We start from the raw sequence: 16002 nt of genomic DNA, 5'->3' as shown, positions 1-16002 counted from the left end.
GGATCCGTTCTTTGCCCCAGACTTGTTGCCCTCCGACGACCGAGGATGTATCTCACGTGATACTGCCTCTTCCGCGGTTGTTGATATTGATCCATCGTGTTTCGGCCTTGTTTCTGCGGTGTCAATCAGGCACTCCCGCGCTGTGACGTTTTCCACGCCGCAATCGTCGGCACGCTGCAGCTCAAGCAGATTTCTCTACAAACTTCTCATGATACTTGAGAAAGGTCGCGCACTCCTCATGATCTCCTCTTGACCTCATTTCCTTTGGTGGTACAACTCGTCACTCACGAGACGGTACGCCGCGGGCAACCGACCATGTTTCGCTCCCCAAGGCAACTAGCTAGTATGGCACCTTGACAGCTCTAGATAGCATCATCTAACCTCAAATATTCCCAGTTGCCTCCTCCCTCTTCAGGAAACCCTCTACGATCTCTTCCCTCCGCCATTACTCCTTCCAAGTCTTCCGCGATGTCCCTCCACTACGAAAATACCGCCGCGAGATCCTCCTCTCACAACGTACCGTCGGCCTCGTGCCCACAATGGGCGCGCTACACGAAGGTCACCTTTCCCTGATCCGCGAAGCTGCAGCCGAGAACTCAGACGTCTTCGTGAGCATATTCGTCAATCCGACGCAGTTTGGCGTGAACGAAGATTTGTCGAGTTACCCGCGCACATGGGACGCCGATATGGCCAAGCTGGAGCAGTTGAATACAGAGCTTCGTGCTACAGATGACAGTGGACAGATCGTGGCTATACTAGCGCCGACGGCGCAAACGATGTACCCGACACTTCCACCGTCTTCTGAAATCGATGGCGATGGGTCTTTTGTTACGATAACACCGGTATCGAAGAAGCTTGAGGGTGCTTCACGGCCGGTTTTCTTTCGGGGTGTAGCGACAGTGTGCATGAAGCTTTTCAACATTGTTCAGGCGGAGCGGGTGTATTTCGGGCAGAAAGACGTTCAACAAACAGTTGTTATCCGGCGGATGGTGGAGGACTTTCACCTCGATACACAAGTCCGGATAATCCCCACGATGCGCGAGGAAGATGAGCTGGCTATGAGTTCAAGAAACGTATACCTAGGTGCGAGGAGACGCGCCGTCGGACTCACGCTCATTAAAGCGCTGAGAGCCGCTGAGAGCGCATACTTCTACGGACACTTTGGCCGGAAGGAGCTCCTCGACGCAGCCAACAAGATAACCGAGGATGTATTAGCGAAGCAGAAATCTCTTCCACCATCACAACGAGCGTTGTTTGAGGTCGACTATATCTCGTTAGCTGACGTGGATTCTTTGGATGAGCTTGAAAAGGTCAATCCTGTCAAGGGAGCGGTCCTTAGCGGTGCGATTAAGATGGCTCCGCTAGAGAAAACAAATTCAGGAGAAGACTGTGGACTCGGCGATGGCAAGGTCCCTGTGCGGTTGATCGATAACCTGGTGTTGAAGCCGAAACACTGGGGTGGCAAAGCGTTTGAGACGAAATAAAACTATATATATCTGATGTAGCTGTACATTATATATTCGTATATATGACCCCGCCAAAGCATGTTTCGACATGTTTCAAATCTATCACGAATTTCTAAACTTCATAGGATTTTGGGCATAAATCTCTTGATAATGAACCAGTGAAATTAACCAACATCTGCTACCGTGTTGAAGTTTGACAGCTGGAGCCCAGCCCTGGAGACTCTTCCCAACTTCCAAAACCAGAAATAGGGCACCCGTCGAGGGCTCGGCAAAACATCGGCCCGGGAAAATTTCCAATCCCGATGCTACTACCACCCGCCGCAACAAACAAGTCCCCAAACATCCCCTATAATCCATTGGGACATTCAGTTGCTGCCGGAGTCTCATATAAACTCCATCAAAATGGCCGACGATGGCATGCTCCTCAACTTCACCCTCCCCAGCGAGATCCTGAAACCGGAAACGAAGATCAAAGGCGGTACATGGCGCGAGCGACTGGGCGTGAAGAAAAGCGCTGCGTCAAGGGCGAGCGGTGCTCCCAGAAGACCTAGAGAAGGAGCGGATAAAGAGGGCGGATCAAATCCGAACCGGATACAGGTATCTGGCGATCGGCCGGCCAAGAGACAGCGTGTTGAGGGCGGGTATAGTTCTCGAGAAGGAGCTGGACAGGGAGGAACGAAAGGTCAGCCGAAGAAAATAAACGGACAGGTTGTATCGTCGCTCTTCTCGAAGAATCCGCGCCCGCAGAACGCCGTTGAAAATGAGGAGAAGGAGGAAGTGGAGGATGCGAAACCGACAAATGCGCCGCTAATTGACGGCATTGATACATTTACGAATCTCGGCCTGTCGCCGACGTTAGCGGCGCATTTGCTTACGAAGCTGGAGCTTAAGGCTCCGACGGCGATTCAGAGGGCGTCAATGCAGCAGTTGCTGAAGGAAGAGACGGATGCGTTTATACAGGCTGAGACAGGTTCGGGAAAGACATTGGCTTATTTGCTGCCGCTTGTGCAGAGGATTATGGATCTGTCTAAGGCGAAGAAGGAAGAGACGAACGTGCATCGGGATAGTGGGCTGTTTGCGATTATTCTTGCGCCGACGAGAGAGCTGTGTAAGCAGATTTCTGTTGTGCTGGAAGGATTGCTGCGGTGTGCGCATTGGATTGTGGCGGGGACGGTGATTGGTGGGGAGAAGAAGAAGAGTGAGAAGGCGAGGCTGAGGAAGGGCCTGAACATCCTTGTTGCGACACCGGGTCGATTGGCGGACCATCTGGAGAATACCCAAGTGTTGGATGTGAGCAATGTGCGGTGGTTGGTGCTGGACGAAGGAGATCGGTTGATGGAGCTGGGATTTGAGAAGGAGTTACAGGGGATTATCTCGAAGCTTGATGCCAGACAACGGCCGAGTCGGATCCCAGGCATTCCAGCGAAGAAAGCCACGATCCTTTGCTCAGCGACACTGAAGATGAATGTGCAGAAGTTGGGAGAGATCAGTTTGAAGGATGCGGTTCACATCAAGGCCGATCCTGAGGATGAGGATGAGGATCGAGAAAAGGATGAAGATGCGGCTTTCCGAGTCCCCGCGCAACTGAAGCAGTCCTATTCTATCGTCGCATCGAAACTCCGCCTCGTCTCGCTTACAGCCTACTTAAAACGAACATTCATGCGCAAAGGCTCGGTTATGAAAGCCATTGTCTTCGTCTCCTGCGCCGACTCAGTAAACTTCCACTTCGAAGTCTTCACCCGGAAACTCGGGAACCAGGAGTCAAACGAAGACAACTCGAACTCCAACTCCAGCTCTAGCGACGACGAAGAAAAAGATACGAAAGAAACAGAAAAACCTTCACCCGCCACAGCAGCCGGCACAATCGCGCCGGCAACCGCCTTCTCGAACCCCTCCAACGCCGTTACACTGTACAAGCTCCACGGTTCACTCCCCCAGCACGTCCGAACCTCCACATTAAACTCCTTCGCCAAGAACCGTGACCCCTCCGTCCTAATCTGCACAGACGTTGCCTCTCGCGGTCTCGATCTCCCGAATGTCGACCTCGTAATCGAATACGACCCGGCCTTCAGCGCAGACGAACATTTGCACCGAATCGGTCGAACAGCCCGTCTAGGCCGCGACGGCCGCGCACACATCTTCCTCCTCCCCGGCTGCGAAGAGAATTACGTCGACATCCTGAAGAAAGGGTACCGCGATGGCGGAAAGGCACTAACTCGCACAACAGCCGATGAAATGCTCAAACGCGGGTTTGGTGGTAATGTTGAAGCCCAGAATAAAGACTGGGATGACAAAGCCACAGAGTGGCAGCTCGATCTGGAGCGGTGGGCGCTTGAGAACCCGGAGTACCTTGAGATGGCGAGACGCGCGTATCAATCCCATATCAGGGCCTATGCCACGCATATTGCGAACGAGCGCCATATTTTCAATATCAAGGAGTTGCACCTGGGTCATTTGGCGAAGAGCTTCGCCCTGCGTGATCGGCCGGGCAAGATCAATGTTCCGGGTCTGAGGCCGGGACAGGAGCAGTCGAAGAAGGACTTTAAGGCAGAGAGGAAGTCGGCGGCGGGTGGAAAGAAGAGGAAGGCTCCGGCGTACAGTGGTGGTCGGGATGATGATGATGATGCTCCTGCTTCTGGTGCAAATGATGTTACCCTCGCGGCACAGAGGATGCGAGCTAAGATGAAGGAGCATATGGGCGGCGCAAGCGAGTTTAATCTTGCATAGCCGTACAGTCTCTGTTCTTGACTATTGCTTCGTTTGTAAATAGCGCTTCATGACTTGACTTGACTTGTTGACTCAACCTCAATAGATATCCCACAATGAGATCTTCCCGTCCTTCGAGCCGGCGACGAGCCAGTGCGTGTTCTGGACCTTCAGGTTGCGCTGGCGCTGGACTTGAGCAAGCGAATATTGTTCTTTTGGCTGGTGGATGATTCGTCTCTCGTTTTCATCCTCCTGCTCTTGCTGCTGTTCTTCTTCACCTAAAACACCATTCGTATCAGACGTAGCTGAATCCAAGTTCAAAATCTCTCCAAACGCAACGGCGTAACACCCCTCCTTGTGCCACTTTAGCACCGCGAGCTCCTTCATCGTCTTAACGGAGTAAACTCGTACACGGGAATCCCACCCCGCTGTCGCGAAGATCTTTCCATCTGAACGAACTCGTAGACCCTGTTGGCCCGCGTGCTTCGTATTGACACTCTTAAGTGGCATTTCACGAGTTGAGGATGAACTCGAAGTTAGAATGGGAATTGGATGTTTAACGAGATTCGCATCCGCCGAGGACGAGAGAAAGTATTCTCCTGATGGAGCGACGTCAATGGATAGTGCAGGTTGGGTATGTGGGCGCGATAAGTAAAGGGTTTCCCATTTGGGTTGCTTCGTGGTGTGTGTGGGGTTGGCTGTAAATGATGAGCTAGCAGAAAGAAACCCGGGACAGGCAAAGACCATGACATGTCCGTCTTCATATGCAGAAGCAACATAGAGATCTCCGTCCCCAGTTCCATCCGCATTCAACGATGACCGCCGGACCAATCGGACAGCCATGACCATCCCCGTCTTCACAGACGGGTTAGGCGGGATTGTACAGACTCGCCGCTCACTAGGCAGATGGAAGAGATCAATAGCGCCTGAATCGAGGGCGTTGGGGACCGCAACGAGGGATGCTGAGGGTGGAACGTCGCCTGTTTCTCCATCCTCGTTTGCCAGGGTCGGGTTTTCGCTCTGTGGGAGAAAGAGCATAGAAAATGCGCAAAAGTTCAACGCGTTTACCATCAATGAATGGACAAGCCATGGTTGACTTTGAGCCTGACTCTTACTCTGACCCTGGATCGCATCAACAGGCAGTACCTTCCCTAACACCTCCTCATCCTGAGCTCTAATCCGCCAAAGACGGAGCTTATGATCCCTTCCGTGCCTGTACCGAATCAGTCTCAGGTCTCAAGCGTATTGAAGCGAAAAGAAAGAAGACGTACGTATAAATCTCCGTTACCCTCCCCGTACTGAGCGTGAAGGCTTTGACTTCTAGAACAGCCCCCTCGTGAGCTTTCCAGACAGCTACGGGACGCTTGAATATAAGATCCCAGATGACGATCCATCCTTCTGCGTCGCCAGATGCCAGGCGCAGGTTGTTGCTGAAGATTTGGAGCGCGTGGATGGGTGCTACATGACCGCGAAGGATGTAGGTTGGGGTTGCTGCGGGGCGGGACTCGGTTGTCATTGAATCTTGCATTTACTGAAAAGGGAAAAGAGACGTATAGAATATGTAGAGCCTTCAGGTCATGATTTGTTGTTGATTCTTATTTTTGAGGGGAGTGGAGATGGATGGTTGAAAGAAGTCGGGATGGGGATCCATCCATGTGGGCGGCGAGGCTGGTCTTGGCGGGCGACCCGGAGTATCCATCTAGCTACACATTGCAGATACGCAGTGGAAATGATCTATTGCATGGGGGGTTATCTATGTTCTGGGTATAACGCTCCAAAGTACAGTTGATAATGAGCACTGTCCGGCTAATGCTGGCCGAAGGCATGTTGATCCATGTACGATTCACTGTCCGCCAAGTGAGTAAAAGGATCAAGCCCGGTTTGAAGAAATTCGTGATTGGGGTTCGACGCGCTGAAATCAAGGGACTCCGTGGGATTCGTAGTGTTCTGCGCCGGTTCATGCCCTGCATACGAGTTCCAGTTCCATTTCTGTTGGAGTTGTCCTCTAACTCGGTCGATATTCATTCCACTAGTGCCGTTGAAGTGGTCTAGTAATGTGAAGACTTCCTCCTGCGCCTTTCTATCTATCAAGTAATCTGAAACGATAGCAAGAAAATAAGCCGAGAAGATAGGGATCCCAGCGTCACGGTCGTTCGACACGATGCCGCAGACATTGTATGCATGGTGTTGCTGTTCCGACTGCCTTTCTGCGGAGACACTCTGTCGCAGCGGGTCTGCCTCAATAAGCATGATCCTGGAGATATGGTACAGAATTTGAGCTACACTTGCGGAGCGCTCAAGGAGCCACACTTGGGGGAAAACAGAGGGTGGATTAGTCTGCCACGGTTGCACCTGACCAAGCGGTAGCATAGATCTCGGAACCGTAGTGATCCATCGATCACACCAGTCGTTGTAGAGCTCCCATTCCTGAAGACGGTGGCTTTCAGCACCGCGAGTGGACTTACTAGCCCCTCGTCCACTGGATGATAGACGAAAGTCGGAAACTTTTGCACAGATCCAAATAATACGTTGCGTCCACAACTCCTCGCTGCCTGTCAGTAGCGGCTGGGCCGCAAAGCTCATGTCAACACCCCAAGTGTCGGGATACCACACAAGCGTGCGCTGAGCGATTAGACAGTCTAGCAGCTCCTTCAGAATGCTGAGCCACGAGCAAGCCGCGCCAAGTCCTGGGGTGCGAGTGTTCCATTGACATTGTCGGATCAGGGATCTTGCGGAGGCTGAGGTGTTGCGCTCTGCGCTCTGCATGGGCCCAGATATTAACATCTCAGCAACTTCCAGAACAACCGCCGCGGCTGCACACAAGGCCAAGTCGTGATCTGCATCTTGCAAGGAATCTGAGAGCATTTGGTTTGCGATGCTGTGGCGGTGTATTCTTTCATTCGCCTGATTAGAACGCTGCGTAACATGACACCCCGCGCATGCGGCGAAGGTAGCGTGTAACAGAGGTTCTTCGGGCGTGTAGAAGGGCAAGATGCGGGAAAACTTTACGGGTCAGAGCAAGACCCCAGAGGTGATAGCAATACTTACATGTTTGGATTCGTCGGCTATGTCCATCCAAGGAGCAATCTGACTGACGAAAGCCGACAATAATGACAGCTCCGCTGGGTTCTCCAGATACACGTGCCGACTCGCTCCGTGCTTCGTGTTCCGAAAGAGAGGATTCAAGCCAGGCTGTACTGGTGTAGATGTTTGAAGTGCAGGGCTCTCTAACGGGTGATCCTGTTGGGGAGGCGGATACGTCTCGAAGCCCCCGACATACTCTGATGCAATGGTTCGGGAATCATCCCGAAAGGTTACACTGCCCCCCGCAGCTGGTGCAATGTAGGTCGGAGGCGCAGATACCTGAGTGTCGACGAAATTCAAACGGACGCCCCGCCTGCAAATCCTGTCGGATTTCTTGCAGTTCTGACATCGGCCTAGCGCTTCGTCGCACTTTAAATGGCGATCCCGACATGTGAAGCAGCCGGTGCGAACGCGCTTCCGTTTCTTGACAGAGGCATCACTTTCGCGATCAGCATCGCTTGCTGATGCTTGGATAATTTTCAAGGCATTGATAGTAAGCGTTGCACTTTCAGAGTCGGAAGCTGTGAAGGTGTGGGTGCCGGGAGTATCCATAGCGCGTAGCGTGGTCGAGCTCAGTACCTATGGTAAGCGCTGCTGCCCCAAGCCATAGTAGGATTATGCAAATTCGAATGCAATGCTTGACGTTCGAGATTTGTACCGAGGAGGTGGTCGCGGTCAGGGAATCTCAAGGTGAGAGTAAGCGGCAACATTGAGCTCTGATGTGATTCTTGGAGACTTGGCGTATTTCCATTTCAACCACAAGGTTCTGTGAAACAGAGAGTCGATCAAGCTTTGAATCAGTCCAACATGCTCGCGACAGGCCTGTCAGTTACGGCAGGAAACGTGAAGCTGGGATAAAATTTCACTCGCAGGTTGAAGCTTCTCCGACGCGCCAAGCAGAGGAGAACGAGGCTAAACTGGAAAGAGAAGGCCGTGCCCTTTGCCCGCAGGTGCCCAGCATGCTCCATCCCGAGATCGGATCCACCTGCCTGCTTTTTCACCATCAACCCGAGGACCATGTTGGTTTTCATCTTGATTAAGAGGAACGGACAGTGACAGCTTGGGTTCATAAAAGGACGCCGCCGGGACTTCGCTTGTATATAGCGGAGCAAACTGAAACACAGCAGTTGGAGAAAGCAGCTCCTTCCCTTTCAGCTCAAGAGACCATCACGACATCGCGTGCATTAGCGCTTTCTATAGCTCTGCAAAATCTGTCGAGTGACTCTTTTTAAATCAAAGCTTCTTATCAGATCTCCTCCCCGCCTCCTTTCCTCTGTCATATTCTTTCAGCTTTCTTAACCACCTGCCTAGTATGACAGTTTCCCCTCCTCCAGATGGACAAGCCACCGAGTCCACTCCTCTCTTGAAGGATGACCGTCGCCACCAGTACTCCGGCAAGGCTGGCGATTTAACCTCCACGGCTGAAGCTTCAAGCTCCGACTCCTCCACCCACCTTAATGACGATGAAGAGGCCGCTCTTCTAGGCTTATCCAAAGTCAGCTCAATTCCCCAGGCCTTTCCCCAGGCCCCTGAAGTAGACGCTGGCCTGGAGAGAGTTCTAAGCAGGGATTTATCGCAAGACCCTGAAGGCGGGCGCTCTGATATCGAGCCCACTGGCTACGCCGCCCGCTTCATCAATGTCACCCCCACTCAATTTTGGCTGATCTTTGGTGGTGTGCAATTGGGATACATTATCGGATTTTTTGACGCGACCTTGATGGCTTCGAGTCATCCTGTCATCACATCGCACTTTAATGCCTCCAACACGGCTTCATGGCTCTCCACTGCGTTCTTGTTGACCTCGACTGCCTTTCTTCCTCTCTTTGGACGCGTCTCAGATACTTTCGGCCGAAAGCCTGTCTACCTCTTCTCCATTGCCGTCTTCTTCCTTACTACCGCATGGTGTGCAACCGCGCAGAGCATTGGTAGCTTCATTGCCGCCCGTGCTATCTGTGGTCTTGGAGCAGGCGGTGTTTTCTCCATGGGTATGATCTTGTCAAGCGACCTGGTTCGTATTGAATACCGCGGCATCTATCAATCATATATTAACCTCTGTCTCGGCGCCGGTGGCTTTCTCGGCCTTGCCTTTGGCGGATACCTATGTGATCAAGTCGGCTGGCGAGGTGCGTTCCTCGTGCAGCTACCCTTTATCTTCGTTTACTTTCTAGTTGCGTGCTGGACCACGCCAGCCGGGCTCGGTCTGAAGGCACCGATCAACGAGAGAATGAGGTTCACGCAACTGCTTCTGAGCATCGACCTTATTGGGTCAGCTCTGCTGGTCCTCTGCGTTACCACTCTGATCATGGGTCTCAACCTCGGAGGTAACGTCTACAGCTGGACTCACCCAATCGTCATTACGTCTCTGGTTCTTTCTGTCGTCTTGGCCGTGATCTTCGTGCCCTACGAGAGACGGGTTGCAAGACCAGTCATGCCAATTCAATTGCTAGCCAAGAACCCCCGCGCTTCTCTGATCTTTGGAAACTTCTTTGGTTCCTTATCAATAAACACCATGGTCTTCAATGCTCCGCTATATTTCCAGGCCGTCAAGCTCGCCACACCCACAGACTCCGGCCTCAGGCTGCTTGCGTCAACTCTCGCGGTAACATCCTCTAGCGTTGCGACTGGCTTTCTGATTACCTGGTCCAGACGTCTGAAGCCAACCGTGATGATTGGTGATGTTTTCCTGCTCCTCGGAGGCTGTGCTGCCTCCACACTGGGAGTGGACACGCCTGATATCGTCGCTATGATCTGCGTGGCTCTTTCGAGTCTCGGTCAAGGCTTCGCTTTCCCCTCGGTCATGGTATCTGTCCTTGCTACCAGTGAAACCGATGAGCAAGCCGTTGCGACCACCACCTTGGGTCTATTCAGGAATCTCGGGTCGGTCTTGGGTGTGGCGACAAGCAGTTGGATCTTCCAAAATACACTTGTCTACCAACTCGAGGAGCGTGTAACCAATCCTGACAAGGAGGCTGTTATCCAGCTCGTCCGCAAATCCGTGCAGGCAATTGCACAACTAGATCCCCTTCATCAGGGGCAGGGTATGTCATATCTGCTTTGCATTACTCGAACGAGACTAACCGTTACAGTTGTCGAATCGTACGCAGCCGCCCTTCGGTTGACCTTTGCCTCGGCTGCAGTTTTTGGTGCTCTTAACTTGGCGATGCACGTCGGGGTTAAGCTTCCTCGCTTGGGTCAGAAGTCCTGAAGAGCTGGATGATCGTAAGTTACCCTGCATTTTATTTACTACACCAGATTGCACATATCGCGCCACCTTGTCAAAAGTTTTCTCATATCCTATAGCATAGCATAGCTTAGTTTCAGTTGAAGTTTTGGATTTAGCCTCCAAAATGTAAAATAGGCAAAAGAATGAACAACATATTATGATATATCCGAGGCGCAATAAAATAGTAACTCAAATAGTCCGGCCCGTACCTGACCAGCATCTGAGCATGCAGCCGGGGAAGCCGATCCGACAGCGGTGCGGGGTCCAACTCCCGACCCCGAGAACGCAAGCAAACCCCGCTTGATAAGAGCGCCGCCACCCCAACCGATTCACGCTTATCAGCCAAATTCATCCTACCTTCACCAACAGCTTTTCTTTTTCACACTTTCAGTACCGCAGCCCATCTTAGATCACAGAACAATGCCCGCCCCCCTCCGAATCGCCGTTCTCGAATGCGACACCCCGCCCGAAAAGTCCAACGCCAAATATGGTGGCTACGTCGGCGTCTTCACCACCCTGCTCAAAGCGAGCGCAAAGGCACTCAATGAGCCAACGAAACTCGATCCTGAGAATGGACTCCATATTTCAAGATTTGATGTCGTGACAGCACAGACATATCCGGATCTAGAGGATTTCGATGCGGTACTGCTCACCGGATCGAGTACGTACCCTCTGTTTCACAGTTGTCACGAGACGAACGATTGAGGCTAATGATGATCAGAACACAACTCCTTCGAAGACCACGCGTGGATACTGAAACTGGTGGAGTTTACGCAGAAGGCCCTCGCGCACCCGCGCGTAAAGCTCCTAGGAATCTGCTTCGGACATCAGATTATCGGGCGTGCGCTGGGCGTTGAGGTTGGGCGGAATAGTGCGGGCTGGGAGATTGCGGTTTGTGATGTTGATCTCACCCAGAAGGGGAGGGAGATTTTTGGAGTTGATAAGCTTGTAAGTCACACACGCACACACACACATCTTTCCGCCTCTATTTATCCTTGTGCGCCAATCGAGGTGCAATTGTGTTGTACCAATGCTAATGATCATGGCGCTGATATAGAAAATCCAACAAATGCACCGCGACATCGTCTACACATACCCACGCGACGTGACATCCCTAGGAAGTTCGCCGAGATGCGAAGTGCAAGGGATGTATAAGGAGGGGAAGTTTATTACTGTCCAGGGTCATCCGGAGTTTAGTGGGGACATCATGACGGAGATTCTTGAGTTGAGAGCTGCTGCAGGTGTGTTCGACAAGGAGCAGGCGGAAGATGCGCTGAATAGGGCGGAGAAGGAGCATGATGGGGTGAGGATTGGCATTGCGTTCTTGAGGTTTTTGTTGGAGTAGAAGTAGAGGGCTCCTTGGTTTGATGCATGTTGATTCAGCGTATATACTATAGACCATCGTCTGGAGGGGTGAGCTGAAGATAAGCAGTCTGTAGATTCGCTTAAGAAAATGGTATCTAGATATTATTATACTCCGCGCTGCGCTCCAATACAGCAGCCGCGACCCAAAAAATAGAGATCAAGCCGGATCCTCCCGCTCCAGAAACGTCGGATCGAGATTAACCCTCCTCTCAAACTTTGTCCACCAGTCCTGGAACGCCTTCAGCGGCACAACCTCATTCCCTCTTCCCGTCGAATCCCCCGCTGCAAAGCTCGCCAGGAAATTGAATGCGTTCCCAATGATCCGTTGCGCAAGCACCTTCGTACTGATCCCCTTCTGTTGCGGTGTTTGCCGGATCAGGTCCGTTGATGGCCCTGTTGTGCCTGTTGTGCCCGTGCTCGCCTTTTCTGCCTCAAGTGTTGCCAAAAGCGGCGCAACAACCTGCACACCCTCAATTGAGATTCCTACTGTCACTGTACCCCCCTCACCATTATTCCCGCCTACCCCGCCCTCATCAAGCATCTCGTCCTCATCTTGATCCTCCGTTCGTCGCGGCGGCTTTACTGTAATCAAAGCAGAGGGCTTCTCATTCGCCAGCGCACCGATGAATTTGAATTCCGCGCCTGGGTACTGGATGTATATCGCCGCTGCGGTATCGGTTGGGAGGACGGTGCCCGGGAGGAAGAACACGACGAGCTCGCTGAATGAGGGCTGAAGGGGGAAGGTGAAGGCATATTTTGTGGCTTGGCCGGTTGGTTGCGGGTCGATCGCAACGATGTCGGTTAAGCACGGGCGGCCGGGGAGGATTATGCTGAACATGGCGTGTCGGAGGTCGTGTTTTGAGGATGAGGGTGGGGTTTAGCTGGTGGTGCGGGGATTGAGGGGCTGGAATGTTTCGGGTTGCTGGATGCGCGGATTAGAGCTATACGGTCGGGTAGATTGCAGAGGATATGTGGTCGATGGACATGTTCGATGGGTTGATATTGAGGTTTGCGATGGAAACTCGCAGAAGAAAAGAGTAGTGACGAAATCGTGCATGGCCCTTATCGATAAGCTGGACATTGTGTCACGTGAGTCCTTGTCCTCTTGGGGATACCCCACCGGCCACCTGCATCCATCCCTGGTTGACATTTGAGCCTCAACATCGCTATAGTCAAACATAGTTCCCTTGGATCAAGGGCCGGAACTCGCTCAAATTATTTGATTAGTATGGCTACGTCAAAGTATCCTACCACACAATACACATCTGAGCAGTTCGTCGAAAGCTGCGGTGCCGTCCTCTTCGACATGTCCCAAGAGCCGCATCGCGTCTGCCTAATCAATTACACGTACGGAGAATCAGACGAGTGGTACCTCCCAAAAGGTCGAAGGAATCAAGGCGAGTCTCGGCGCCAGGCTGCATTGCGAGAAGTTGAAGAAGAGACCGGCTACAGCTGCCACGTGCATCCAGTGGCCATGAAAACTCGAGCACCACGAGCAAGCGATCCAGAGGATATTCCCGATGAGCTTCGCTTGCGCACTGACTCAGATGAGCCGTTCATGGTAACACATCGTGAATTGACACCCCGATCCGATGTCAAGATCATCTGGTGGTATATTGCAGCGGTTGATGGTGCAGCGCCAAGTCATGGGTCCTTTAGGGCGGACTTCTTCGACTACGAGGATGCCATACGCAAACTAACATTTCAAAAGGATCGCGATGTCCTGGAACGGGCCATAAACTTAGTCGAGACCAGCAAGCGCAACGAGACGCAGACGCTTGATCCCATTTAACCAAGTCAACCAACCAAAGGCACTGTGACGATGTCCATCTCGGCGGGAGAAATTACCGACATAGTTTGATATGCTCTTCGATGTAATGCCTGACAGTACTAGTGCGGCCCAGCCTACTCTCTCTCTCTTTCTCCAGTACTTTGTTCCCACCGCCGCGATGAAAGCAAGCGAAACTTTGCCACTGCAAGCACTCGAGCCTACAGCACCCTCACCTGCAGAAACCAATAGACGGAGTCTCGTTCACCACCTGCCACAAGGCCACTTAAGGGTAAGTATAAAGGTAGAGTCCATACCATGGAAACCCCAATCCTGGAACACCTCCTTCGGTGCCCACGTGGCTCCCAGGAGGAAACCGATACCTCGAGAGTTAAGAAGCGGGTGCGCCGAAAGCTTGTCAACCGAAGCTCTTCTCCCGTCGCCCACATGATTTTAACGACAGATTGACATGGATATCTCAGCGAGACAGCAGTGATTCTGTCAATGTTGGGACGATTCAGGGGCAAAAAAAGATACAGAAGGATACTAATATTAACTATTTCCAAGACATCAACTACTTGGAAATGAACGGGTGGAGGGAGGAAGGTGGAGGGTCGTGGTTGCCTGCATACTCCCAGCTTCCGCCACAATGTGTTTGTTGATGATGGCTTCATTCGTTGTGAACAATGCTGGTCAGCCATTACTTCTAATCATTCTATCTTCTATCAAATACCCCTTATCTTAGAGCTGTCGCTAGCTCTTATATTTCTTACCAAACCATTGCTACATTGCATAACTGCCATTCCTCTCCAGCTATGGCCAATACAAATGGTCGTTTAGGGAGGCTCCCATACAGGATACTTTCCTATATCTTCAACCAAGCCGATAGCCAAAAGGACGTTAGCGCTCTCATCCGAACCAACAGAGGGTATTACGAGACTTACACCCCCGATCTCTATCAGAAAAACATCGACGAATCAGGACAATCCGCCCTCTGGTGGGGAGTCACTCATGGTAATGCCAGCACGGTTAGCAAATGTCTGGAGAATGGTGCAGACCCCAACAAGAGCAACAAGGACGATGGTACGCCACCACTGTCAGAGGCCATTGCGAGATCCCACACAGATGTTGTGAATGTGCTTCTACAGCACGCAGAAACCGATGTCGATACGCCAGACGAACTAGGTCGACGGCCACTGGTATTCGCTGTGATGTATGGGGATTATGACTTGGTCGATAGGATACTCGTTGGCAAAAAAGCACGGATCGATGATTTTGGAAAAAGGGCCTCGTACCTATTGCTACAGTCCGCGGTGGAAAGCAGGAACACGAACGTTGCCACTCTTCTTCTTGAACACGGATGCCCCATGTCTGGATACGGCTACGATGCATTGGCCGATTCCATTGATCTGGGACGCTAAAGACATGGTCGAATGCCTTTTGGAGCACGGAGCCGATCCGAACAACTTTCCTGACCGACACGAATTCCCGCTGCTCCAGGCGGTCAAAGCGCGCTCGCTTGAGGTAGCCAGGCATCTGCTTGATGTGGGTGCGAGGGTTGATAAGCGAGAAGTACAGACGCGGCAAACATCTCTCTTTGTAGCGGTCGAGTATCACCTTATAGAATGGGTCGAACTGCTGCTAGAAAGGGGTGCAGACCCGAACGCCAGGGACTACGATGGCAAAAATCCCGCCCACTATGCAGCCTGCAAGGGATTTGCCACATTATTACGAAGGCTACTTCAAGCAGGGAGCCAGCTGGATCTCGGAACTGATGGCGTTCCTAGCCCTTTTGTCAGAGCGGTGAAAGCCAGCTATCTCGACGTTATCAAGGTAATGCTGGATGTTGGAGCAGATATTAATAGCCCAGAGCCCGAGTACGGTCGTACCCCTCTAGCTATCGCTGCAGTAACTGGTCGGATCGCAGTCGTGGAGCTCCTTGTCCAGGCACGGGCTGCTTTGAATCCCATTGACAAGACCGGTCTGACCCCTCTGGACCTAGCCCTTCGCAGCTACGAGGATGGAGCCGCCGCCGCCCTATTGAAAGCTGGTGCGCGGTGTCACCCCGAGCTAGATTCAAAGGGTCGTGAGGTAATCCTCCAGTACGCGGTCGAAAGGGGTCTCGTGGAAGTCACAGAATTCATGCTCAAGGCTGGAGTGGACCCGTATTTCGTTGACGAAGAAGGGAAAGCACTGCTCATGAAGGCAGTAACGGCGCCTACTTTCGAGTGGAGATGCTGCAGAATCCTCCGGCTGCTACTCAGGACTGGGAGAGTGGACCTCTATGGATTTGCGGGGCAGGCTTTACTAGATTATTGCCTTCGCTGGAAAAAACCGACAATGGTGGACGTACTGTGGGAGGAAAAGATGAGAATCGCCAGAATCATCTT

The 16002-nt window shown here is 52.2% G+C and overlaps 10 protein-coding genes across 10 annotated transcripts; 6 read left to right on the top strand and 4 right to left on the bottom strand.

The window, feature by feature from the left end:
• Positions 1-142: 142 nt before the first annotated feature.
• On the top strand, positions 143-1588 carry BJY04DRAFT_176333 (pantoate--beta-alanine ligase PAN6). Its single transcript, XM_073709463.1, has 2 exons — positions 143-343; positions 397-1588. Exons 1-2 carry the CDS (start codon positions 316-318, stop codon positions 1482-1484), a joined length of 1116 nt encoding a protein of 371 aa, XP_073577450.1. The 5' UTR covers positions 143-315; the 3' UTR covers positions 1485-1588.
• Positions 1589-2671: 1083 nt separating this feature from the next.
• On the top strand, positions 2672-4517 carry dbp7 (putative ATP-dependent RNA helicase). Its single transcript, XM_073709462.1, has one exon. It carries the CDS (start codon positions 2802-2804, stop codon positions 4191-4193), a length of 1392 nt encoding a protein of 463 aa, XP_073577449.1. The 5' UTR covers positions 2672-2801; the 3' UTR covers positions 4194-4517.
• BJY04DRAFT_212662 (WD40 repeat domain-containing protein) lies at positions 4272-5688 on the bottom strand (the record flags this gene model as incomplete). The annotated part of the gene is made up of 2 exons (XM_073714646.1): positions 4272-5385; positions 5444-5688. The coding sequence occupies 2 exons, from the start codon at positions 5686-5688 to the stop codon at positions 4272-4274; spliced, it is 1359 nt and encodes a 452-aa protein (XP_073577448.1).
• A 223-nt stretch (positions 5689-5911) lies between these two features.
• Positions 5912-8302, bottom strand: BJY04DRAFT_176329 (Zn(II)2Cys6 transcription factor domain-containing protein). Its single transcript, XM_073709461.1, has 2 exons — positions 7221-8302; positions 5912-7175 (listed from the first exon to the last, which is right to left on the bottom strand). The coding sequence occupies exons 1-2, from the start codon at positions 7806-7808 to the stop codon at positions 5979-5981; spliced, it is 1785 nt and encodes a 594-aa protein (XP_073577447.1). The 5' UTR covers positions 7809-8302; the 3' UTR covers positions 5912-5978.
• Positions 8303-8531: 229 nt separating this feature from the next.
• BJY04DRAFT_176327 (putative MFS multidrug transporter) lies at positions 8532-10705 on the top strand. Its single transcript, XM_073709460.1, has 2 exons — positions 8532-10294; positions 10343-10705. Exons 1-2 carry the CDS (start codon positions 8569-8571, stop codon positions 10459-10461), a joined length of 1845 nt encoding a protein of 614 aa, XP_073577446.1. The 5' UTR covers positions 8532-8568; the 3' UTR covers positions 10462-10705.
• A 119-nt stretch (positions 10706-10824) lies between these two features.
• Positions 10825-11902, top strand: BJY04DRAFT_176326 (type 1 glutamine amidotransferase). The gene is made up of 3 exons (XM_073709459.1): positions 10825-11140; positions 11201-11427; positions 11537-11902. The coding sequence occupies exons 1-3, from the start codon at positions 10900-10902 to the stop codon at positions 11822-11824; spliced, it is 756 nt and encodes a 251-aa protein (XP_073577445.1). The 5' UTR covers positions 10825-10899; the 3' UTR covers positions 11825-11902.
• BJY04DRAFT_176325 (OPI10 family protein) lies at positions 11903-12858 on the bottom strand. Its single transcript, XM_073709458.1, has one exon. It carries the CDS (start codon positions 12680-12682, stop codon positions 12002-12004), a length of 681 nt encoding a protein of 226 aa, XP_073577444.1. The 5' UTR covers positions 12683-12858; the 3' UTR covers positions 11903-12001.
• Positions 12859-12998: 140 nt separating this feature from the next.
• BJY04DRAFT_176324 (putative NUDIX domain) lies at positions 12999-14159 on the top strand. Its single transcript, XM_073709457.1, has one exon. The coding sequence runs from the start codon at positions 13073-13075 to the stop codon at positions 13634-13636; it is 564 nt and encodes a 187-aa protein (XP_073577443.1). The 5' UTR covers positions 12999-13072; the 3' UTR covers positions 13637-14159.
• BJY04DRAFT_5387 (uncharacterized protein) lies at positions 13736-14570 on the bottom strand. The gene has a single exon (XM_073720590.1). The coding sequence runs from the start codon at positions 14311-14313 to the stop codon at positions 13834-13836; it is 480 nt and encodes a 159-aa protein (XP_073577442.1). The 5' UTR covers positions 14314-14570; the 3' UTR covers positions 13736-13833.
• On the top strand, positions 14139-15451 carry BJY04DRAFT_176323 (ankyrin repeat domain-containing protein). The gene has a single exon (XM_073709456.1). It carries the CDS (start codon positions 14428-14430, stop codon positions 15031-15033), a length of 606 nt encoding a protein of 201 aa, XP_073577441.1. The 5' UTR covers positions 14139-14427; the 3' UTR covers positions 15034-15451.
• Positions 15452-16002: the final 551 nt, after the last annotated feature.

This window comes from Aspergillus karnatakaensis, assembly GCF_047715665.1.
Source record: "Aspergillus karnatakaensis strain CBS 102800 unplaced genomic scaffold BJY04scaffold_1, whole genome shotgun sequence".
Lineage (NCBI taxonomy): Eukaryota > Fungi > Ascomycota > Eurotiomycetes > Eurotiales > Aspergillaceae > Aspergillus > Aspergillus karnatakaensis.
Note: the sequence above shows the minus strand (reverse complement) of the source record. Positions and strands in the feature narration are given on the sequence as shown.